We start from the raw sequence: 26,769 nt of genomic DNA on the forward strand, positions 1-26,769 counted from the left end.
TAAGGGGGTATGTTATTTTGTTATGATGTTTCAATGTATCAGAGTAAAGATGGCAAACCTTTGAATCGACTGATGGCCAGTAGAGGGCGAAGTTTCAAGCAGACCTCACTTGCTCTGGTGCATGAGGTAGGTGCCTTCCCACCCCCTAACAGGTCCTTCTTCCCTATTTGTTTTGGGATTTTCCTCCTTACTTTATGCTCATGGAATTTAGTGTCTATTTGGAAGTAATTTTTCTCTTTATCATCATTAATTTGAGATTTTTTTAAAGGTAAGCAAAAATAGCTGACTCACTAAAATATTTTGATATATGTTTCTGAGAGAAATTGGTCTGCTTCCCCTATGGTTTAACCTAAAATTTGAGGGGAAAAAATCTAGGAATTTGATTTATTTCATCAATGTTTAACTTCCATTGTGAAGAATAAAAACTACTCATTTAAAGAAATTACCTATGTCTTTCTTAATTCTAATCTTTTGCAAGTATGTACGGCACCAGTATTTACATTTTTGAAGGTCAGGGAATTAAAAGTAAAAAAACATGTTTAGGTAAAAAAGAAAAAAAAAAACTTTGGTTTTAGTGTTTATGTAGGCTACCCCTTTAAAATAAAGCTATGTGATGTCATTACATGATTTGCATGAAATCGGGTCATTACAAATTATAGCAACACCTGCGGAAAGTGGGAAGCTGGGGAGCACTTGGGAAATGTGTGGTTTTGTTTTTTTAAATTTTTCTGGCAGTGCTCATTCAAATGTATATAAATGAAAATATACGAGTGAATAACAAAATATCACAGCAAAGATGTTTATCTAATATAGATGTAATTTATACAGCATCTATAAATAAAGATATACGTAAATTATTTTATAAAAAGTGGAGGGTTAGGAGTGGGATAGAAGAGGTTAATGGGAGACTTAGGAATATCAGTAACACATTCAACAATAAAGATAAATAAATAAAAAGTTAATGGAGATTATGTAAAAATAGTTAGGGCTTCTACACTGTGTGTATTAAATTTTATATTGATGCACAATTTATAAATCTCGGTAACATTAATTTGGTTTGATTATATTCTGAGTGTTTACCAGTGAGCAAAAGTGGTTTTTAAAGATCCATCTTTATCTTATGCCACTTAGAATTCTGTGACTATTTGCTTCAGAACCATTTTTTTTCTAATACAATGTCTTTATTTAAGGAGGGAAGAAAGGTCTAGGAAGAGCAGTGTTTCTCTAGGAAGAAGAAAAGCTGAATGTTATGAAAGAGGGAGAAACGGGATTTCTGGACATGTTTTCCCTGGCATCTTACTAGTTGGTGTAGAGATGGGAGAAATTTGGTGCCTTTTTGTGTTCTTAAGCTGTGCACTTAGTTATTTGAAGGATAATAAAAGTATTGAATATTACTGGACAGCTGATTTTAAATCAGAACAGAAACAAGAAAAAGTGTGAATATGAAATAATAATAGCTAGTAACCAGCTCAGGCACTTTAAAAATTGTGGTAATATATTAATTCATTTAATATCTACATCAACACTGTGAGATTGGTGCTGTTAATGTGCTAGAAACCATGGAGCAGTAAGTAGAGGAGCCTGGAAATAGAACTTAGACCGAATCACTTATGGTCCTTGAACTACCTCAGACCCTCCCAGGTTAAGCAGAGAGCATTTACTAGTAAAAACACCTTTGGGTTAAGATGACCCTGGTATTTCCTCACTCTTCTCGCTTCTGGTCCTTTTATTGTTGCAGTCCATTTGATAGTTTTCTAGCCTAAGTTTCTTCAAACTCTGCTTTGCTTTCCCTCACTATTTTATTCTGAGTCTTTTTATTTAAAAAAAAAAAAAAAAAAAAAAAAAAAAAAAAAAACTGTCATGAATGTTACGATTTGTTTACTGGATTCAGTAATTCATCCATCGATGGATCTTTGGGTTGTTTCCAGTTTGGGGCAGTTATGACTAAAGCTGCTATAAACATTCTCACACAGGATATGTGGGTAGTGGTTTCCCTTTTGTGTTTCCTTAATGACTATTGATGTTGAGCATCTTTTTATGTATTTGTCATTCATACCTTTCCTTCCCTGAGATGTCTTAATTCTTACCCGTTTTTAATTAGGTATTAGTTTTTTATATAGTGTGGATATAACTTATTAGAAATGTGTTTTGCACATGTTTTTTTTTTTTTTTTTTTTTTTTTTACCTAATCTGTAACTTGTTTTTTTATTTGCCTACCAATGTCTTTTGGTGGACAGATTTTTAGTTTTGAAGAATTCCAGTTTATCAAGTGTGTGTGTGTGTGTGTGTGTGTGTGTGTGTTTTGTTTGTTTGTTTTTGTTTTTATGGTTCTTGCTATTTTTCTAACCCAAAGTCTCGAAGATTTTTTTCTTCTTTCTGTTATATTTTTTTTATTTTAAAAAATCGACATATAATTCATATGTACCATAAAATGCGCCTACTTAAAATGTACAATTCAGTGGTTTCAATATATTTACAGTTATCACCACAATCAATTATAGAATATTTTCAACACGCTAAAAAGAAACTTTGTATCCATTAATGGTCATTCTCCATTTTCCTCAATTTTCAGCCTGTAGCAACCGCTAATCCACTTTCTGTCTCTATAGATCTACCTATTTTTGACATTTCATAAAAGGGAATTATATAACATGTGGTCTTTTTGCCTTTTTTTTTTTTTCTTAGCATAATGCTTTCAAGTTTTATATATACTGTTGCATGTATCAGTCCTTCATACCTTCTATGGCTGAATAATATTTCATTATGTGAATATGCTATAGTTTACCCATTAATCACTTGATGGATCTCCTATATTTTCTTGTAGAAGTTTTATAATTTAAGGTTTACATTTTAGCCTATGATCTACTTGAGTTAATTTTTCCCAAGGTATGAATTACATTTGTTGAACATGCCATCCTTCATCTCGGCACCTTGTCAATAATCATTTGTCCATATATGTGTGGGGCTATATCTGTACTCAATCTTATTCCTTTGATCTTTGTGTGTATATTATCATCAAAACCACACAAGTTAATTACTATTGCTTTATAATAAATCTTAAAATCAAGTAATGTGACTCTTCCAATTATTTTGTTTTGCTTTTAAATTTGACTTAGGCCCTTTGCTTTCCCATATAAATTTTAAATCAGCTTTGAGAAACCACAAAAATCCCTGCTGTAATTTTGATTGGAAATGCATTGAATTTGTAGATCTACTTGGCCTCTCTCAAATTGACATCTTAACATTATTGAGTCTTTCAACTGATGCACAAGATATATCTTTGATTATTTCAGGTCTGTGTTCTGTTGTTACAAATCTTGCAATTATTTTGATAAATTTTATAAATATTGCATAGCCTAAGTATTTTGGTGCTAAAGCAATTCTACCTTTTTTGTGTGTTAATTCCTGACTGCTTACTATTTGTATATAAACATATAATTGATACTTTTCTATGACCTTACTAAACTCACTTATGTAGTATTAAAGTTTTTTTTGTTTGTTTGTTTTTTACATTGTAATAGTGCCCCCCCCCCCATTGATCTGTGTAGGGCCTTCCAGTACAATGTTGAATGGGAGTAGTGATGGCAGACTTTTTTGTGCAATCTTTCGGTGAAAGCATTTACTGTCTGAACATTAAATATGGTGTTAGTATAGAGTTTTTGTCGATATTCTTTATTGGGTGGACAGAGTTTCCTTGTACTCCTAAATTGCTGAGAGTTGGTTCCTGTCTCCCTCACAAATGGATTTGAGTTTTGTAATAAAAAAAAAAATTTCACATCTTTTGAGATGATTGTATACTTCTTTAGCTTGTTAATACGAGGAATTATTTTGATAGGTTTTCTATTGTGAACCAAACCTACATTGCTGGGATAAACTCCACATGATCATATGATATGTATTATCCTACTTATTCATTGATGAATCTGATTTGCTAATAATATTTTGTTAGGAATTTTTGAATTTATGCTCATGAGGTATATTGTTGTATAATATCCTTGAAATATCTTTGGTGTGTTGTCAGGGTAATGCTATTCTAATAAATAATTCTGTTAATGTTCGGTAGAATATTCCAGTGAAACCATCTGGGCTTAGAGATTTTTTTAGGGATGTTTGTGACTACAAATTTAATTTATTTAATATATGAAACCATGTATTCATTCTATCGATCCACCTGTCCATCCATATCTATCCATTTATCCACCCATCCCTACTAGTCCTGAAAGAGGATTTGGGTGGCACAGCATACACGGCAATTAGTGTCTGTCTGCTTTTTTAAAGCGTAAACCTCATAAAATCAGGGAGCTGTTTTTGTGGTCACATGTAGCTCCAGTGCTGGTATTGGTGCCACATGGTAGACACTTCATAAATGCTGCATTAATGGATGTGTGTTGTATTTTATATGTGCTTTTAGTGGCATAGCTTCCTTTCTCCAGAAATGTTATTATTGTAAATTGGTGATGAATCTAATAATTGTTGAAGTCTTACTAAGAAAAGACATGATTGTCATTTGAACAAGCACTTAAGTACTGTCTTGTGTTGTTATTCATTTATATGGTTTAGTCTCTCCTTCCTGCCAAAGATTACATATTCCTATAGGATATTCTGTAGCCTTCTTAATGCCTACAGCTGTCGGTGGGTGAATGAGTGAACGAATGGGTAACAGAACTTTGTTTTGAATGTTCAAGAACTGTGCTCTTCATATTTTGAAGTGTGTTTTGCTTTATTTCATTGTCACTGTTTCTCAATAACTATGTTAGTTAAATTAAGTAATTTTCAGTGTCATGGAGAATTGGCTATTTAATATAATCTGTGATGAACTCTTTTAGAAATTATTATATCTTGTACTTTTGTGGGGGGAAGTTGTTTTTTCATTGACTTCTCTTTTTTAAAATTTCTTTATTGATTAAGGTATTACATATGTGTCCTTACCCCATTACCCCTCAATCCCCCTCTCTCCTAACCTCCCCCTCCCCCCATGTCTGTGTCCATTGGTTAGGCTTATATGCATGCATACAAGTTCTTTGGTTGCTCCCTCATTGACTTTCCTTAATGTGGAACTCTCCCACGTTTCTTTTCGAAGCTATACAGATTGATCTAAATCTGATCGGGTTTGATCTGACTACCAGGAACAGTTCCCTATACAGTAGTCTTCCTTTATCAATGGGGGATACATCCCAAGGACAACCCCCACCCCACCCCCCGGGAACGCCTGAAACCACAGATAGCTCCAAACCCTCTCTATACTATTGGTTTTTTTCTATACATATCTATGATACAGTTTAACTTGTAAGTTAGCACAGTAAGAGATTAACAACAATAATAAAATAGAACTATTATCACAATGTACCCTAATAAAAGTTGTATGACTATGGTCTCTCTCTCAAAATACACTATTGTACTGTATTCACCCTTATTCTTGCAATGATATGAGTCGATACCATTTTTACCTAATGAGATGGAGGGAGGCAAACGATGCAGGCATAATGGCATGGGGTTAGGCTGCTCTAAGGGACACTTGACCACAAGCATTGTGATATGTAACAGTCCAGCTGACAACGGAGACCGCTACTCAGATGCTGGACAAAGGGACGATTTACGTCCTGGCTGGGGTGGAGCAGGAAGCGTGAGATTTCACTGCACTCCTTAGAAGGGTGCTCAATTTAAAGCTTATGAATCATTTATAGAATTTTCCACTTAATATTGTCATGCTGCAGTTAACTATGGTACCTAAAGCCTCAAAGAGTAAAACTGCATTCAAGGGGGGGGCCTACCGTCATCACACTCCCGTTTAGATTTTTGTAAAACTGAGTGTCTGTCTCTCTCTCTCCCTCTCTCTCTCCCTCTCTCTCTCCCTCTCTCTCTCCCTCTCTCTCTCCCTCTCTCTCTCCCTCTCTCTCTCCCTCTCTCTCTCCCTCTCTCTCTCCCTCTCTCTCTCCCTCTCTCTCTCCCTCTCTCTCTCCCTCTCTCCCTCTCTCCCTCTCTCCCTCTCTCCCTCTCTCCCTCTCTCCCTCTCCCTCTCCCTCTCCCTCTCCCTCTCCCTCTCCCTCTCCCTCTCCCTCTCCCTCTCCCTCTCTCCCTCTCCCTCTCCCTCTCCCTCTCCCCCTCTCCCTCTCCCTCTCTCTCCCTCTCTCCCTCTCTCTCTCTCTCTCTCTCTCTCTCTCTCTCTCTCTCTCTCTCTCTCTCTCCCTCCCCCCCCCCTCCTCCTTTGACCAGGAGGCAAGCAGGGCTCATTTCAGATGGTCCCGGGCTTGGCCAGGCTCAAGGGACTGTCTCCTTCCATTCTGATTTGTAACTGTTCTCTTCCCGAAACTGACGTTGCACCTGTTGATGAGGAAGTGGAAGGTGAATGACAGTTTCCTTCCCTGTCTTGTCATTGATTGGCATTTCTAACTCTGACATGACACTCGCCTAAATTGGGTGATGCTGGTCTGTGGCTGGATGAGAATGGCAATCTTACCTCATTATTTCTCCCGTCTCCCGGCACATGCAGATGTTCCTGATCCGGCGGCTGCTACCCAATCACATTTCTATCTGAGCCTTAAACAGCGAGCTCTTCTCTCATTTTGACCAGATAGGGGAAACCTTATCTGGTCTTATTGGTGGCACCGCTCTGAATGAAATCTTTGTTTCTAAATTCCCTTTTGTATTGATTGTCATGTGGTTATTTTTACCCTACACATTAATTTTGTTTTTCTTCTGCCTCTAAATTTTTTTTTTCCCCTAAGTGCCCAAAAGTACATGTGCTATATAACCCATTATTTGAAATGTAAGGAGTGTATTCGCCTTTTTTTCTCTCGGTTTCTTATCTACTTAAAACCCCTATATATCTCTTAGGAAGAACATGTGTAGCCATTCGGGCAATATGAAACAATTAGATGAAAATGCTGAATAATAATTGGGAGAGGTAATATCGGTGCTTATTATACATTCCCCTTCTAAAACACTGTGGAAAGTGTGGTTTGCTGTGTTTTAGAGACTCCATAATTACCCTTGAGCTATGTGAGTTGTTATGGTAACTGGGTTTCCCCCCTCCTAATAAATAACAGAGTAAGTGGTTGCTTAAGATGTGATTGAATTGTCAGCTTTCAAGCTGATTTACCCTAATGGGGTGGGGGGATGGGGAGAGAGAGAGAGAGAGGAAGGTAAACTGACGAGAAAAATGAATGAGGGAGGAAGGGGTGAAGGAAAAAGTTTCAAATGTCCAGAAAACACCTACAAAGAATAAGACGGGTGCCATTTTACTTTAAAAATGTTTCCTTTACCAGCCCTCCCTTCTTGTTTTCCAATCACTGTTTGTCAGGGGGCAGGAATAACAGAACATTATTTTGGGCAAACAAGATTACTGTTGTCAGAAAACTGAAACCTGTTATTCCTTAGATGTAAGCAGTGGGACGCTGATGGCTTTGGGGTCTCTAATAGTGAGTACAAATGGCCTTTCTCCTGGGAACGTGGGGGGAGTGTGTGTGTGTTTGTCACAGGCCAGATGTCGTGGCTCAGCATTCACCTGTCTGTATAGCAACTGGAGACATATACTACTATTATTTTGATAACACATATACCTGGGGAGCATGAAAAATGCCTTACTTGGTGAGATTGGGGTTTGAAATCAATAGCAAGCACTTTGTTTACCTGTCAGTCTTTGCATGCTGCCCACCTTATCCCATTCCAATCTGACAATCAAACAACTTCACCAAAGCTTGTCTTACTTGATTTATAGTATTGAATGAGGGGCTGTTAAAATGAGTATTTTTTTTAAATGAATGAATAATCTCATCTGTTAAGATTACCCAGAGGCAGAAAATAATACCAAATTTCTGAACAGTAAATTAACTAAATGGGTGATCATGTGGTCCCCTCTGGTAAAATGTGTATGGGTGAGGAAACAAAATCTACTCTTTTATCTGCTCTTTGACACTTCCCTACATTGTGAATTATGTTCTAAGCAGAGTATTTTTTGTTGAGCTAGTGTTTCAGATATAGTTAATTAGAACCTGTATGATATAAATAAAAGTTTAGATGGGAAATTTCAAAATATAAAGTTTATAATACCTGCTTTAAATTTTTGCCTTGTTAATCAGTGTTTTGTTTTTTTGGTTTTTTTTTTTAATCTGGAATTAAACATTTCCTGGCCAGAAGAGTTTGGACATGCTTTTGTAAAATTTCAAATATCCATGTCCTCACAACTTGAGTTTGAGTTTAGCTATTTCTACTAAAAAAAAAAAAAAAAAAAAAAAAAAAACTTTCTAAAATTGTGCTTCTAGTATGATTGGAGGTTGCACATCATAATGTTTTGTGACCACTGGTTTATGATAGTATGGTTTTCACATGACACATTTTTATCTTAAAGCAAATACCGCACATTTAGTTCAGTTCAACTCAGCAGGTACTTAATTGAACACCTATGTGCAAGACAGTGTTATGGGTACCGTGGGACGTATTCCTGGATGAATAAGCCATGACCTCTGCTCATAGGATTGCGTGAGATTAATGTCCATACACATATGATCTAAGATGAAGTCTACGGAGAGTTACAGAAGAGGCCTGTAGTGTACGGGGAGTACAGAGATGGGAGAAGTTATCCCAGTTAGTGGTGAGGAGAGGGAAACAGGGCTTTCCAGGAGAGGAAGGAGCGGCACAGAGGTCCTGTGGAATACAGGGCAGGCGTGTGAGTTGGTTTATAACCCAGTTCAGCCAGAATGCAAGTTACATGAAAGAAAAGAGCAGGAAATCAAGTGGGGAAATAGGTTGAGGATCTCGGCCAGCAGAGTTCTTACATGAGAACAAGTTATTTCTTAAAGCAAGTGTTATGCTTTTGAGTCTCAAAGGCTTTGAACACAGTACAAAAGAGTTTGAACTTTCTTCTATAATGAACCATCAAGGGGTTTTTAAAAGAAGTGCTGAGTTAATGTGATAGTAGCTGAACCATGTAGTTGTGTCAGGAGGAGGAAAGATTTTAGTCTGTTAGGGGATTAGGCAGGAATTATGACTAAATCAATGAGAAAGAGAGTAGGGACAAATATAATAAACATTTCAGAGGTGGGGTTGACAGCTGAATTAGGGGAAAGAGAGGTCCAAGATAAATAAGAAGTTTTAAGCTTAAGTGACTGAGAAATCAGTGGGTAATATTCATAGGAACAGGGATGATAAGCAGAAGAGTGGGTTTTGAATGATGATGACACTATACAGTGTATAAACATCATGGGAGGTGTGTGGGTGAGAAGTACATGTTCTATAAGTAGTGGTTTTCAAACTGTGTATTTTTTAGTTTTGTTTTTATTGAGGTATAATATACAGGCAGTAGGTTTTTCACCTTCTAGTGTATAGTTCTAAGAATTTTAACAAGAACACACATTTGTGTAACCAGTACCTACAGTCAAGATAAGAACAGTTCTGTCCCCCTAAAAATCCCCATGCTCCTTTGTGGTCAATCCCTTTCCCCACCCCCTCTCCTTGTAACCACTGATCTATTTCATAGTAAAACTATTTTAAAGAGTCCTAGGGACCACAGCAAACTCCGATTTGATCAAGAGGGCGAAGTGCCAAGCCCCCAGCCTTTGCCCTGACTTCATCTGAATAAGTTTTACTCATCTGTTTTCTATGTTGGCATTCCCTTTCACATTTTGGGTGGGATGGAAAAATCTGCATAGCTAACTGTTTGAAAACTGTTATTCTACAATGCTGCTGATCCTGCTCTGTCTGAGCCGCCATGATCTCCTATCTGGGTTGTTGCAGTAGCCTCTGAGTAGGTTTCCTCAATTTGACCTTTGCCCGCAACGGTTATAGCAGTTGGCATGATTCCTTTACAATATCGATCAGATCATGTACTCTTCCTTCTCAAAATTGTATAATCTATACTAATAAAAGGGTAATATGCTAATTAGACCAGGAGACCTTCCAGATGTCCTTCTGGACAAAGCCATGGTGGTGGGGCCAAGGCAGAAGCGGTTAGGGGTGATCAGGTTGGTGGCGAGCAGGCCGGCAGGCAGAGTGGTTAGGGGCGATCAAGGAGGCAAGCAGGTAAGCAGTTAGGAGCCAGCAGTCCCAGATTGCAAGAGGGCTGTTCCAGATTGAGAGGGGTCCCAGATTGGAGAGGGTGCAGGCCGGGCTAAGGGACACACACACACACACACACACACACACACACACACCCGTGCACTGGGCCACTAGTAGTAATAATAACGAATAATAACGGCAAGTCCTGAAAAATGACCAAGAAGGCCCTGAATTCTCTGGGTCCCCTGTTAATTCACCAGCTTACTCTCCTTCTACTCCCCTTGGTGCTCACGCTGTGCTTTGATACTGGCCTTCTTTTGTTCTCAATCAGATCAGCCGTGTGCTATGCTCATTTTAGGAGCTTTACTTTATCTCTTTTTTAATTAAATTAAAATTCACACAATATAAAACTAACCAGGTTAAAGTACCATCACAATGTACACATCACATCCATCTAGTTCCAAAACACTTCCATCTCCCTCGCATGAGACATATATCCATTATGCAATCTCCCTGCATTTCTTTCTTTTTCTAGTATCTTCCCTCATTTGTCCCCACCACTGGCAACCACTAACTTTCTATTTCTATGGATTTACCTATTTCATGTAAATGGGATCATGCAATAAGTGACCTTTTGTGTCTGGCTTCTTTCACTTACACATAATGTTTTCAAGGTTCATCTACACTGTAGCATGTGTGGGTACCTCATTCCTTTCTGTGGCTGGGTAATATTCCATTGTGGACATACCATATTTTGTTTATCCATTTCTTCATTTATGAATCTTTGGGTTATTTCCACCTTTTGGCTATTTTGAAAGTGCTGCTATGAATATTCATGTGCAAGTACTTGTTTGAATATATGTTTTTATTTCTCTTGGGTATGTATCTAGTAGTGGAATTGCTGGGTCATATGGTAACTCTATGTTTAACTTTTTGAGGAACCACCAAACAATTTCCATAGCAGCTGAGCCATTTTCCATTCCCACTAGCATGCACCTTGGTTTTTAAATCTTTATCTCCTTCCAGTTTTTACTCATACTTCACCTTCTCAATGAGATCAGTCCTGACCACCTGATTTAACCCTGAAACCCACTCCTACCTCTACCCTCATCTCCTTAGCATTCTTCTCCCCCTTACACTACTTGCATGTTTTTTAGGCACATGCATAATATTTTATTATACTGACTACCCTTTGCACATTGAAACTCTTACTCTTCCCCAAATCATAGGACTTACTCATCTTAATAGTCCACCAGACACCTGTCATTGCAAGGGTATGTGTAGTTATAGAAAAAAAAAAAAAAAAGAACTTCACATATTCCTTAGAACTTGGTGCTAGGTGATTAAGAACCCTGCTTTATCATCTGCTAAATAACAGGGCTACAACTTCACGATTTGGAATTATTTTGTTGATTGGGTTTCCTTCAAGGGCTTCTCACAAGTATAGCAAATTTTATAACCTTTCCATACTTTAAAAAAGTTAATTGCATTTCCAGCCTAGGGACATGAACCCTTATGGGAAGCTGTATATTGAATTGTAATAGCTTCTTCTTTTGCCCATAACACATCTGGAGTGTAGGTGAGGACTGTCTTCAAGCTGTTTCCTTAGTCTCTCTTCCATCAGAGAAAGAGCAAGAGCACGCATCTTAGAGGTGTGTGCACAGCTGACTCCATGGAACATGACGACGAGGTCTCGTCTCATGAGCATAAGGCGTGCAGGCTGGTGTCTCAGCTCCAGCGTCTGTGCGCCCTGCAGCGCCTTCAGATGTGGTTGGAGCAGCAGGAGGAGGATTAGCTTGAACCTTCAGTTTTTATAACTTCCTTTTAAATGGGTTTCCTGGCATGGATGTCTCTGTTCTTAGAAGCTCAGCCCTGGGTTTGCTCACTTTCCTTTACATATTTTTCCATAATGCTTTCTTTTTTTGTTTTTTCGTTTTTGTTTTTGTTTTAACTCAGGTTTAAGAACCAACTGAGACCACTATCTTTCCAATAACTCTCTCACTGCCAGTGTGCTGAGGCATGGCTCATCTCAGTAGAGCAGAGTAATGATGTCCAGGAATTACTTGACAGGAAAAAATTTTTTTAAAGATATTGAGGTTCTGAAGTCAGAGATAAAAGTTTTGGTGTGGTGTTGGAGTGTTCTTTCGGTTAAACCCAGATGTCAAAATATGACTTAAAGATAGTTAATATAGTTTATGAAAAGGCCACAGCATTGACAGGAATGAAAGTTAAGAAAACTCCTTGCATTTTGGAAACGGGGCAAGACCAAGGCCTGATTAAATGCCTCCCAGCTGGAAATTCTGCCGCAGCCGCCGTCTGCTTTCTGGAAAGCGAGAGAAGATGCAGGAACCGGTGGGCGTGTTCCTTCCAGGATGTTTGAAGATGTTGTCCAGGTTCCCCTACCCTACTCAACAAAGAGGGCTCTTTATCAGAAAAAGAAGAAACCTGTTCTCATCTTTTTTTTTTTTTTTTTTTTAAGTTCATTTCATGGTTCCAATACCCTTTTCATGCTGTTTGAGTACCTAATTCTTTACAACACGGCAGTGGGTTGAGAGGTGACAGGGAGGAGACAGAATTCATCTTTGTTCTCTTTGTTCCCAGAGCTTCTTCATACATTGTCCATGTTGCCGTGTAATCGGTGCTTATCTCTGATTCTCACACGAGAAAGCTCCCTGCAGACATAGATCACCTGGCACCGTACATTTTCCCAGAATATCTTGTGTGGTAGGCCCACACTAAGACGAGAACTAAAGAAAACACCAAAACCACTATCCAACTATTCAGAGAAGCTCTTCTCTGCCATACCACAAAGCAGCTGAGAAAATTAGTCTTTACAACCCAATAAAATCTTATTTCCTTAAACACTCTATTTATCATGATTCTGGGGAAATTGTATAAAAATTTGTGGGGGTTTCAGTTTCTTGTTGGTTTTTTTATCTATAGGACACAGACTAAAGTTCTAGTCGTTTGAGATTGATGGGATGATTTGCAGGAAACATGAAATGCGATGCACTGTGGCTGCGTTTCTGGAGAGATCTTTGCTTTCACAGAAGCAGGCCTTGGGAAGATTGGTTTCGAGATAGCCGTGCACTAATAGGTAGACGCAGAAATGACTATGAAAACCAGATGTTGTGTCTGGGCTTCGCGTCAGACACGGGGTTGCAGGGCTGGCAGACTCCATTTCTCGCTTGTTTACCCGCGCTGATTAGAGGGCCTTTCTCTGGCGGCGCGCACAATTGCTGAGGCCGCGCTCATTTGCATGCTCCTACCATCGTGGTGGTTTCTGCACAACATGGTATTTCTGTTGGCAATTTGAGTTTATTGCTTCAGAAATTGTCAGAGTGGAAATCCAGGATGTGAGCGATATTTATTTTTATTTAAAATTGCTGGGGGGGATTTGTCAGACAATACCTCCTTTCCTGACATGGGCAGGAGGCTTTACAGCGTTTCCCCCCTAATTTTCAGGGACATGTTTGTATTACACATACATCTCAGCTTGTTATTATCGTAGGATTCTATTTGCTTTAATTTAGAAAATTTCAGGACTCTGAGCTCTTCCCCTTTGAAAATACCCAACAGGCCTCATTTGCGGTTCTGGGCCTAGACTGGTTTGGTTTGCTTCAGACCGTAGCCATTTAGGTCGGGGAAAGAAGGGATCGGCGATAGGGTTTAATTGCACCCTGTTTCGGCTCCGTGCTGCCTGACTCGCGCTGTGCTTGGTCTTTCCCACAGGTTCACATCCAGCTCTCGGAGTGGCATCGCGCCCTTTTCCTGCCCCAGGCCTGGCTGGCATACATGGGCCGCGCTTACCATGCCATTTTACAGGTAAGGACACACGGGATGGTTTGCTTCAGGGGCGCATCTCTTTAGCTCAGACTGCACTGCAAATATGCCTCAAAGTAAAAGCACTTAGGAAACAGAACTGTGGAAAATGCAGTGGTATGTTCGCTGATAAAGAATGTGAGGCAGCCAAAACCGGTTTGGCTCAGGGGATAGAGCGTTGGCCTGCGGACTGAAAGGTCCCAGGTTCGATTCCAGCGAAGGGCATGCACCCTGGTTGTGGGCACATCCCCAGTAGGGGGTGTGCGAGAGGCAGCTGATCGATGTTTCTCTCTCATCAGTGTTTCTCTCTATGCCTCTCTCTTCCTCTCTGTAAAAAACCAATAAAATATATTTTAATAAATAAACCACAAAAAAAGAAAAAGAATGTGAGGTATAAATGCCAATTCTTTCCCCCCCCCACAACGCCCCCACCCCCACCGCAAGTCCCAGCCAGAGCTCCCTCCTGGCACTCCTCTCCCACATCCTGCTGCCTTCTGGCCTCTCCCAGAGGCCCCCTCTTCCCCCGTGGATGTCCCAGGGCACCTCCACTGGAGTGCCTCCCACTCCGAGCGCACTGTGGGCCTTGCCTCCTCAGCAGGACTCACTCACACCTCCCGCCTCATCTTGTCACCCTTCCTCTGAGCGCTGTTTCAGCCTCGCTGACGTCTTTGTTTTCCACACGTGGCATGTCCATCCCGCTCCCTTCTAGTGCAGGCACTGCCATTCCCTCTTTGCCCAGCTAAGTTCCACCTGTTCCTTAGGTCATTTTATCTGGAAGGCCCCAGTGGGCCTCCCCCTCACACACTGGGCTGTGCTGCTCACATGTGCTTCCTTGGAATCTAGGGTTCTCTTTCAAAGCCTTTCTCACCTTGGTTGTTTGTCTGGGGCCTTCCTCCTGTGTGCCTGTGCCTTCGGACCAGGAGCTCTGCTTTCTTCTCTGTCTTCTCTAGAACCTGACTGTGTCTAAAGCATAACAGGTGCTCCCTAAGTAAATGAATTATACTCCACTTGACTTCATTTAAACCAGTGATGTAAGTTAGAGTTTGTGGATTTTTAATATTAGAAATATAAGAAAACAACTAACAATTCTTTTTTGGAGCTTAGAATTCATTTTCAAGGACGATGGGAAAAAAATCTGATGGTACTAAAGTAACTTATGGCCCCAAATTAGATTTTCATAGAGTGTCAAGTGTACGGTTAAAGGTAAAAGCTGTCCTAAATGGGGATGGTGGGTGGTGGTGGTGGTGGTGATAATGTGTGTACACATGTGTGTAAGGTGAGGTGGGGTGGCAGGAATGGCTATGCATCTGAACATCATTCTCACCTTAAATTAAAACCTTGTTGCAACATATCTTATTGAGTCTAGAATTTATAAAGTACTGATGCATCTTCTGTTCATTAGAACTGAGTATGGGATCAGGAATCTCCATGTTTACCAAACTCTTCCAAGATTTTAACTCAGTCTATCAACCACACTCTGAGAAAATGTGTTTTAGATGGCCCCCCAAACTACACTGGAACCCACATTTTAAATATTTTAAGCAATTTCCTTTTGTTCAGCTTACACACTTTTTAATCCTCAGCTGAATCTAGACACTCAGTTGTGAACAGGTGCATGAGTGAATGAAGGCATTACTTATACACACCCTTGACCATTATAGTTTTTATTCAGGATGAGTGAAATTACAAGTCAGAGGATGCTTTCCCTCACATTTACTTTTCCCTGTGCAATTCCACAGTGTTTTCCTTCACCAAACATTTATGGGGTGCTCTTTGCTGGCAAGCCCCGAGCCGGGTTGTGGGCCGCGAAGGGAATAAAGCCCTCCTTCCTCTCAGTGAGCTCCCGGGCCAGTGCCGGAGACGAGTGTCCAGGAGCAATCCCAGGACACCTGCGATGCTCTCGTGGAGGAGGCACAAAGCGCTACAGGGCCTGCAGAAAGCAAGGAAACTCTTCCTCCTGCAGAATGAACTGCGATTTGTATTTAGCTCTTAGCATAAGGACGTCTAAATTGAACGGGATCGCTGAGGCCGGTTTGGCTCAGTGGTAGAGCATCGGTCTGCGGACTGAAAGGTCCCAGGTTCGATTCCGGTCAAGGGCATGTACATTGGTTGCGGGCACATCCCTGGTAGGGGGTGTGCAAGAGGCAGCTGGTCGATGTTTCTCTCTCAAGGACATTTCTAGCTCTCTTTCTCCCTTCCTCCTCTCTGTAAAATATCAATAATTATATTAAATAAATAAATAAATAAATAAATAAATAAATAAATAAATAAATAAATTGAACGGGATTATGGTATAACTCATGCAGATGACTTGCAGTTGATTAAAAGACAACTCCATGGTTTGTTTGTTTTTTATAGTAAGAGTTACTATTTATTGAATAACTAGTGTGTGTTATTCCTATCATATGTGATTTCAATTAATCTTTACAGAAACCCTTTGAAGAGGGTATTGTCAACCCCACATATAATGGGATTATAAATAGGGTTATCTAGGAAAGCAAAGAAAATGGTGCAAAACCCAGTAAGTGAAAGAGTTGGAAATTAACTGGAATTTTTTTGATGCCAGAACCTCAGCCTTTCCCACTGCATCATGCATTTTCTCCTAATGCGTAATGCCGCACATTCGTTGTAACAGCAGGTAATGCAAATTGCTTTAATATTTTAAAGGATAGATCTATTTGTAAAAAGCCAGCTGAGTATTTTTAGCAATGTAGATCAATTACTCTGCTTTTCTACTGTTGTGATCATGTTCATCTTTATTTACCATTTGAATTTTGAATAAATCCAGTTCCTATGAGAATTGGCGATAAAAGTCAACTATAATAAGGTTGTCAGTGTTATCTGAAGGTGCAACAATATTTTAGGCTATCTCTGTGGTTTGAAGGTACCCTGGAGCGCTTTAACTATCCAGCAGGTTTCATAAATGACCCCACACTTAAATAGAATCAGTGGTATCTTAGAGGAATTCTAGCAACTGCCAGACTCCTTGTCCACAGCAAGAATTTCTTGCCCTGGAGGATACTTTTTCTGCATAGAAGTTGTATGTGAGAGACCTACTTTGTGGCATTAAACTAGAGCATTTCTCCGAGGAGCTGCATTGTATTCCTTCCTTTAAGCCCAGGAGACAGCAGAAAGGGTACATTCCACAGAGTTTCCTGCAGGTTGATTTTTTGAGGTAAGTTTGAGATCTGAACACCACAAGTGGCTTTTGCTTAGATGTCTGCTTCCAGCCTTCTCTACCTTTTCCATAAGATGTGGGATTTGAAATTTTAAGCATAGTGCTTGACATGGGGAGAAATTTGGATTTCTTCTCATTAAGATGGAAAAAATGCATATACAAGTTGATTGACAGCTCAGAGTCCATTTTGATAAGGCGCCTTTTACAAACGTCTTTACCTTGCTGCCCTTGTGGGATGCGGAGGAAGTTCAGGTCTCCAGCTGTTGTGTGAAGAGCTCCTGGGCATTTTGAGTATGACCTCGAACAGGAGAGAGGAATTCAAGCAGGCTGACTACAGACACTTACCGCCTGAGCTGGTCCGCTCGCTCAGAATTATGTGAAATCAAGCCAGGGTCAGGAACTGTGCCTCCTCGTAGATTACTCTCTGACCATTGTAAGGGTTGTTTGTTTGTTTGTTTTTTTGTTTTAATGTATAGGTTTGGAGCCAGGTGAAATTGCTCACTGTAATCAGCAAGCTCTTGGTTACATAGGCTAGAGTTTTGTTTGTTTTTTTAAGTAGGAGGGATCAATTGCTTAATAGTTGGAATCTCCAGGCAATCCAAAACTCTCAGTTCAGGAGACGCTCTCAGCCTTTTATTCCCAGGCATGCTTTCCAGCCTTCACCACAACTGTTAGCCAGAAGCAGAGGCTACTTAGCTGAATGCTACTAAGTCTCTGTCAGCAGCAGGCAGAGAACTGGAAGGCAGCGCACATACTGGATAAACAGCCTGGCGTGGACCAGGTGGAAGGGGTTAGAGACATTCCAGAGAGGAGACCGAGAGGGACAGAGACTCTGAGGAGGAGGAAAGAGACACGGTCACAATAGAATGGCTGTGCTAGCTATGGCCACGGGAGAGATTAGAAAAAGGGGCCTGCTCAAGAGGCTGCGTGAGTACTAGCTTTTTGTTTCGTTTATTTTCAAACAGATGTTAGCCTTTTGATTTCCTATTGTCTTTTTTGGGAAAGCATTATGGAAAATATGTGTTTTAGGAAGAAAGAGGCATAATTTAAGGAGCATGACAAATAAAGACAAGCAATAAAATGTATCTTCTATTATGCCTACCCTCCTAGGAGGTCGTTATCAACATTAAATATTAATATCAATGTCTTGCCAGCTTGGTCACCTTTGACTCCTTGCTCTAAGAGAAAGAGGGGAGAAGGGAAGGGCCGGGTTCTGTCTTTGAACACAGGGAGATGGCGTGGATGTGCCTGAGCTGGGGCCCAGAGCGCTGTGGCTGGAGGCGCTGCTGTGTACACAGTCACTCTGATGACACGGTCCTTGCTTTCCGCGAGCTCCCAGGCCAGTAACAGAGTACTGGAGAGACATATAAGGGCTGCCACTGTACAGTCTGGGTATTACACTCTATGAGAATATACAGATGAAGATATGAATTATTTTACAAAGGATTTCGATATATCATGAAAAAATGATTTGTAAGATTATAGAGGGAAATAGGGTATTTTCTTGACCACAAATCTGGTAGTGGTAACAATTATCTGTTATCAGGCACTGTATTAGACAGTTTTCCACATTACTTAATACTAGAGACACGATGCACGAAATTCATGCAAGGTGCTCGGCCCTCGCAGCCCCCCAGCTTCGTCCAGAGGGTCATCCGGACGGTAATTCTGCTGTTCGGTCTAATTAGCATATTAGCTCTTTATTATATAGGATGATGCTCTAATACCATGAGATAGTTATTAGCTACATTTTACAAATGAGGAAACTGAAGCTTAGAGAAGTTAAATAACTTACCCAAATATATACCTCCAGTAAGTGGAAATGGCATTAGATTCTGATTCCAGAGCTCACATTCTTAAACTATATTGCTTCCCTCTCTAGGGCAGCGGTCACCAACTGGTGGTCCTCAGACTACTGGTGATCCGTGAGGCCCAAAGGGCTGGCGACCGCTGCTCTAGGGTGCATATAGAGATGTACTTTTCCTCTGTAGGACATACCTTAGAACCCTACAATCAATAATAGTAAGACAACCAATAGAGAAATGGAAAGAATAGGAAACCCAAATAGTCAATAAACATTTGCAAAGATGTGCACTCTCATCAGTGAACAATGGAATGAAAAGGAAAACTATAATGGACACCATTTCACTTCTGCAAGAATGGTCCAAATAAAAGGCCTGACCATTCCAAATGCCGATGAGGATGTGAATTACTGGACCTCTTACTTACTGCTGGTGAGAGGGGAGCGGCACAGCTACTTCTGAAAATGGTGTGGTATCACTCAGTAATGCAATATGCAGTCTAAGTTCTTGTCCAATGTAGGGTTCATCAATAAACCAATTACACGTAAATAATGAAACTGGTGATGGAATAGAAGCAAAGCATCTGTTGATCAAAATAATTCGGAGTGTAAGAAGAGGCTAATAACCCTCGCTGGTTTGGCTCAGTGGTAGGACATTGGCCCAAGGGCTAAAGGGTCCTGGGTTCAATTCCGGTCAAGGGCACATGCCAATGGATGTGTCTCTCTCACATCAGTGTTTCTCTCCCCCTCCCACTCTCTCTAAAAGTCAATGGAAAAATATCCTTGGGTAAAGATAAACAAACAAAAAAGAGGATAAATATTTGAAGATCTTGTTTTTTTTGTTTTGTTTTGTTTTGTTTTAAATATATTTTATTGATTTTTTACAGAGAGGGAGAGAGAGTTAGAAACATCGATGAGAGAGTCATCGATCAGCTGCCTCTTGCACGCCCCCTACTGGGGATGTGCCCGCAACCAAGGTACATGCCCTTGACCAGAATCGAACCCAGGACCCTTCAGTCCCCAAGCCAACGCTCTATCCATTGAGCCAAACCGGTTTCGGCTAAAGGTCTTGTTTTTAAAGGCATAGTATTAGCTATATTTTTATTACATGTTAGAAGTTGAGAAGTATATTTATTTTTAGTCCTAGCTGGTTGGGCTCAGTGGATAGACCATTGGCCTGTGGACTAAAGGGTCCTGGGTTTGATTCCAGTCAAGGGCATATGCCTGGGTTGCAGGCTGGATCCCCATTATGGGGCATGCAGGAGACAGCCAATCAATGATTCTCATCATTGATATTTCTATCTCTGTCTCCCTTTCCCTTCCTCTCTGAAATCAATAAAAAAATATGTTAATAAAACAAAAATATTTATTTTTATATGTTGACTCAAGAAATAGAAATGTTTAGCTGTTTGAAAATAACCTTTACTATATACTTCCTGAATTTCAATGTTATATACCATCCTACTCATATTCTGCCATTCTGTTATGCTACTGGTATTCAGACCCCAATCTTTGGATAATGTTAGTTAAAATTATTAGCTGTGGATACAAGTTGATTATTACTATAGGAGGTGTTTTTGAATGGCACCTATGAAATTAAACTCTGCTTTTAATAGATATCCCAAGATGAAGCACTCTGCACTAACTCTGCCAAATATATAACTTCCCGAGGATATATTTATTTGGTGAACGTAGAAATAGCTGAGTAGTGATGTAATTATCTCTGACACACGTCCTCGTACATAATTTACTAACCTATCAGGAACACTTAAGGTGAATTGGGGAAGGATGTGTCTGCCATCTCTAAGTGTTTTCATAGACATTCTAAGGTAATTCTGGCCATCAAGTCAGCATGCGGTATACGCTGTTTTGCAGGGAAGAATAGCGGAGCTGGAGCTGCAGCTAAAACACGGCAAGGAAGGCGCTGAGGAGGTGCAATTCAAAAAAGGCACAGCCTGGCTCTGGTAAGGGGGTCCATGACGTCACGGGAAGGGAACCATGGGAAGGGACTACTTTCAAGGCTTTCACGTTGGGGCTTTTAAGTTCTATATGAGCCTGAAGGGGGGAAGGGCTGAAGGATCTGGTAGCTGTATTTTTCATCTCCTCAGGAGGAGGAGAGCTTTATTCATATATTGAATGTTTTTTTTATTGTTTTCTAAAGCAGTGTGGAAATGGTTTGCTTTTCCTTTTTCACCTCAGAACGGATTTTTTTTTTTTTTTTAATTTCTGTTTGTCTCCACTTAATACACTTCCTTTCTAACTCACATTTGGTCAAGAATTATCTTTTCACTCACCTGCTCCTCCCTCTCCAAGACAGCTTCCCTTATCAGGAGCAACTTTAACAGACGCCCGCCTCGTGAATTCCCAGTGTCATCTAGAAATGTGTGTGTATGTGCTGGCACATTAGAGGCAATTTACATTGTTACATGGGTTGGGATAAATACTGTGCCAAATTAATGTTGCAGCAGCCTAAATCTAAATGCCCAGAAAATAAATAGCTTTGCCTGCAGCCACAGGTTTCTTTAATCCAAAAATCTGTTCAAAGGTTATTGGATTTTAGATTTTTATTTACTGAAAATTGGCATATGTAGAAAAGCAGAAGCTGAATGTGTATGTGTGTGTGTGACTAAATCTATTCTAAATTTCATTTTCTAGATTTATTTTTAAAAACAGCAAAGCAGTTTAAATTGTATGACATTGGATTTATGGTTAGGAATTAAGAATTTGGATTTTGCTAATTGGTGTTACCTTTCACATGTAGTTTTCATTTCATCTTCTGAAAATAATCATTTGGTAGAGGTGGTATATTGGCTACACTTTTCAAAATAGAGAGAGAGGTATGTGGAATGAAGAATGTGAGAAAACGATGGATGTCGAGGATAACTACAATATTTTAACTCTGAATAACTAAAAGTATGGACTTCCCATCTACTAAGGCGGGGAAGACAATAGAAAAGCTGGTCTATGTACAGAGGACTCGGCTTTGGGACTTGGTAAGCCTGAGCTACCAGCATGTGGATTAAAGAAAGTCTAAATAAAGGTCCTGGGAGGTCCGATGCTGGTGAGGGCCTCCTTCTAGTTTGCAAACAGACACTTTCTCCTTGTCAAGTAGGTAGTTGACCATGAGTCTAGAGTTCAGGCTGGAGTGTCAGGGCTTGAGTACAGACTGGGGAATTATCAGAATACCCATCACCTAGGGAGTAACTGAGGACAGAAAAGTCAGTGGACCGAGCCCAGAGCACTTCCACATTTAGAACTGGAGAAAGTGGAGGAGGAACTAATAAAGCATACAGAAAATTAATGACCAGTGATATAAAAAGAAAACCAAGAGCTTATGGGCTCTTAAGAGCCAAGGGCAGAGAGTGTTTCTCGAAAGGAGCAACCAGTTGGGTCAAGTGCTGCTGTGAGTTGGCCAGAGATGGAGACTGAGAGCTGGCAATCAGTTTGGCCTCTTGAAAGTCATGCCAGTGGCTGCCCTAGTGGTGGGGACAAAGCCAGACTATAGAAGGGCCCAGAGAGAGTGGAAGGAGATGAACTTGAGTCAAGTACACACTATTTTATATGAGTTCTGATGAATGAGAAGCAGAAAAATGGGACAGTGTTTGGAGGGCTTGTTCTTATTTTAAGATGATAGATATTTCAATATGTTCTCATGCTAAAAAGCAAGCAAAAGAAGTTGGAAAGAAAAAATAGTTGATGCGGCAGAGAGATGGGCAAAAGGAGGGAATTGGTCCACTCGTGGAAGGTCTGGCCCTACATGGAAGCAAGTAGAAGCAAGTCATCAATTGTAAATATTCCACATTGACCAGTAAAAGAATACATTAACTGTACTATTCTCCATCTGGGCATGCCGAGATTGGACAATTTAGGGAATTTATTGTCAAATGATCTTATAAAATACAAGTTAAAAAATCCATAGGAGCAGTTTACAACTAACTGAAAAACTTGACTCTTAAACATTATATTCTCAGAGAGTGCTGAAAGCTAAGATTTTATTAGATTTCAAATGAAAATATTTATGAATGCAAATATAACTTATATTTGCAAAAGTCATAATATTTATAAAAACTTTGAATTGCTGAGACTCAATGAAAATGTCTGTATCCTGTTCAGAATGTGAATTTGGCAGTCAGTGGTTGTTTTTCACTTTATCTCAAGGCTCTTCTACTGACATTTTTAAAAATCCTGTGACTATTTGAATTGAGCATACCTTCCTTCATAGTCACAAGTGTAATTATTCTGTTTTAGCTTCAGAGTGATTTTATCACCTATGCGCCGTTCTGGAGGCCGGAAGTCCAAATAAAGGTGCTGGGAGGGCCTCCCTCCTAGTTTGCAGACAGCCACCTTCTCCTTGTGTCTTTTCATGGGGAAGAGGAGAAAGAGATGAGAAGAAGGAGGATATAGAGGAAAGGGAGAGAGAGTGTCTGAGGACTCCGCCCTCTGCACTCCCCAAAGGCCTCACACCAAATACCCCACATCAGGAGCTCGAGTTTCAGCATAGGAATCTGGGGTGAGGGGGACAGACATCAGACCATAGCAGAGAGTGATATGAAGGACACGACTACTCTCCAACCTGCTTGAGAGAGGACACCATCACAGCCCTGTCCCTCCTTAGTCACCACCGCCGCCGCCGCCTTCCACTAGTGACCTGAGGAGAAGGAAGATGAAACTCTCTTTGAAGTAAAGCCCTTACACTAAATTCCACAAGTCTCATTCTTAGCTCTGGAATCATTTTCTAGAGGTTCTTAATAATAGATGATTAAGCAAGAGGATTGGGTTCTTACAGATTTTCTTTGTGTCATCATTGCAGGGTCCGAGACATGTTGACTGATGAGATCACCAAGTCAGCTGCAAAGTAAGACCCCTTTATTCTCTTTGCCACAGATCTGTAAACGCATGGGGGTTCTTTCCTGGAGGTTCATAAATGTCTCCTTTTAGGGTATCTCATAATTTTAAGAATTCTAAAGAAGTTTTCAATTATATTTTAAAAAATCAGTTGTTATCCTTTCTCATATTAAGTTCATACTTACTATGTGTCTCTTCATGAAAATACAAGGAATCAGTACAGACACATACTTGTACAAAAGTCTACTGAGGTTTTACAGGTATGAAAGGGCCCTGGGTTAAGTTGGGTCCTTAAAATTCTAATTTAGTTTGGGTGTAGGAGATGGGTAGGGGATCCTTGCTAATGTGAATTAATTAAATAGATTATTAAATATCAGCTGTGAGTCAGCAAATAAATCAAAGCATACTTCCTTTTATTCCTTTTGTGTTATTTGGTGCAGGGTATCTACACACTGAATTTTTAAATAATAGAAACTAATGCCAAAGATCCAGTTAAAAAAAAAAAAAAAAGATTTCACTCATATCCTTGGTTTGTTTTAACAAAAATAACTCGAGTATTACTATCTTGAGGCTTTTTATCTTAAGCCAAACCTAATGAACTTACTTAAACAATCTCCTCCGTTTCCTTTGTTAACAAGCTGACTAATTGTTTCTGGCAGTAAGTTACACTCACTTACTATGCTTCTCCCTTCCACCATCACCCTTAGCCGCTGACATTCCTTGACATCCTTTCTTCTTATTCACCAAACAACACAGATAGACCTTTGACCTGTAGGATTGCCTGTGCATTGAAAGTCCGTTATCCAGAAATATTTCATGGCAGCGTAGTTTATCCCTATCATGTCCCACAGCCCTCTGTAGCTAAATAGATTCTGCCTTAAAATGAACACACACACACACACACACACACACACACACACACACGATGTGCCTTAGAGCTGGCCTTCCACCAGTGATTTCTGAAACAGAACTAACTGGGAAGGCTGATCCTGGCACATGAACTCCTCAGCCTCGTGTCTCCCGGATGAAGGCAAATAGCAGTGGTGACCCTCCTTTGCGCTCAGTTCTGGGGGGGGTCAGGGGGAGCTGTGTGGACAAAACTGTGGACAAGATGAAACCTAAAGTTAGAGAGGCTTCTGTAGGGAGTCATCTGTGTGTGCTTTGGTGAATAGCAGACCCCGAGGGAGAGCCCCAGCTGCAGATTGGGAGGGGGCTGCCCGTGACCTTGCCACTGGTGGTTTGTTCTATTATACTGGTCTCCTTATATCTTTACATCCTATTAAAAAAAAAAAAATGGTGCTCTGACATTTGCAGCAAAAAGTGCTGAAGACACTAGCATCTTTCTATTAAAACAAACTACAATTTTGCCTCTCCAGTGGCATTTACATTTTTCATTCTGAGATTCTTCGACAAGACTGTAATCTTCAGCTTTCCAGAGCATTGTTTCATGACTAATACTTCAGAAGAGCGTGTTGCCATCCTCAGAGGTGCAGAGTAAAAAGAATTCATGTGTTCATGGCGTTACCTTTTCATCAAAGATTTCAAAGCATTTTATAGACCTTATCTTATTAAAGCAATCCATGACCGCAAGTGAATAGGAGACAGTTAAGGTCTAGGGGCAAAGGGATTAATGGTGAGCAGGGGAACCGCTCTGCCTCCCTCCCTTTGCTTTTCCCACTGACTTCCTCCAGCCATTGGAGGACCCCAGCGCCACCCCCTGCCAGCTAAGCCTTCTGCTCCTCGGACCACGGCCGCCACAGGCCAGCGTCAGCCTTATTTTGATCTGAGCCATAAGTTAAAAGTAGGGGGTAAAAACATCACCGGATTAGGCCGACATACTCATTTGAGAGCATTTATTTCTAAAGCATCAAGGGTTAGGGCCGAGGGAGAATCACAACACAGATACAACCCGATGATGGATGTGCGTTTATTTTGACTGTTATTAATTAAATAGATTTGAACCTGAAGATAAAAATCCCCCAGGGACTGGGTCACTTTACTGATATGTAACATAATACTGTGTCCCCGAGAAAGCATCATCGCAGCTCATCCTTCCTTGCGCGTTTTAATTAGGTTAATGGCATCCAGTTTGTTGCGAAGGACAATTTAATTAAAATGTCAGTGGTGCTGCCTAGATAAATATTGTTCTGATGCTGACATGTCATTATGCAAATGACTGCCGCTTGACTGTAGGGGACAGTTATTTGATCAACAAGGTGATGAGTTTGTGCTGAGCCGGTTGTAGATTTTCACCTGGCCAGCTCCTCCGTGAATTTGCTTCACTAAACAGGCATGGAGTGTCTTCTCTCCATCGCTCACTGCGCGAGGCGAGAAGGGGATCCATAGGTACCTGTGAGAGATGGAGAGCTTGGCCTACGCATGCACTGTGCAACTGTGGGCTAGTTTGTTTTTATTCCAAGATTAATGTCCCAATTTGCATTTAATCTATAACAGAAGGTCTAGTTAGCGGTGGCTTTAAATATGGTGGGTTTTTTTTTTCATTTTATAAGAAATAATACATGCTCAGGAACGTCAAGAGCAGTGAAACTTTTGAAATAAAATTATGTTGGGCACTGTTTTAAAACGAAGGCTAAATTCTCTTTCAGAATTTCAGTGTTAAACAGACTATTTATTTTTTTATTTTTGCCCTGGCCAGTGTGGCTCAGTTAGCTGAATATCTTCCCATGCACCACAAGGTCACTGATTAGATTCCCAGTCAAAACACATGCCCAGGTTTCAGACTCCATCCCCAGTGAGGGGTGGGCAGGATGCAGCGGATCCAAGTTTCTCACATCAATGTTTCTCTCTCCCTCTTCTTTCCTCTCTCTGTAAAAAAAAAAAAAAAAAAAAATCAATTAAAAAAAGAAGGAAAAAAGATACTTTTTATATTATCTTGTATGCTATTCTCGCTTTAAAAGATGTAGTATCCGATTTCTGGTGACCATCAAAGTTATTCTACAGGGTGATCTATGTACTACTATATGTAATACTTTAAACAATAAAAAATAATAATAAAAAAAGAAGAGGGATAATAACGACTGAGGGAAGCTGCTGGTTGGCCGAGCTGCGGGAAGGTGTGTTTTCTGGCTCCACACAGCGGTGCTCAGGCGCCAGACCCACCTCGCTCTGC

General features: G+C 40.3%; 1 protein-coding gene across 1 annotated transcript in view; it reads left to right on the forward strand.

Moving 5' to 3' along the window:
- FOCAD (focadhesin) overlaps positions 1–26,769 on the forward strand; it is a 274,520-nt gene that overhangs the window by 179,159 nt on the left and 68,592 nt on the right. Inside the window, exons 21-24 of the mRNA XM_084898094.1 lie at positions 5–126; positions 13,726–13,818; positions 20,670–20,758; positions 23,605–23,649. Of these exons, the coding sequence (XP_084754220.1) occupies positions 5–126; positions 13,726–13,818; positions 20,670–20,758; positions 23,605–23,649 (349 nt within the window). The remainder of the gene's footprint in view (positions 1–4; positions 127–13,725; positions 13,819–20,669; positions 20,759–23,604; positions 23,650–26,769) is intronic.

This window comes from Pipistrellus hanaki (genome assembly GCF_964339955.1).
Source record: "Pipistrellus hanaki genome assembly, chromosome: 11".
Lineage (NCBI taxonomy): Eukaryota > Metazoa > Chordata > Mammalia > Chiroptera > Vespertilionidae > Pipistrellus > Pipistrellus hanaki.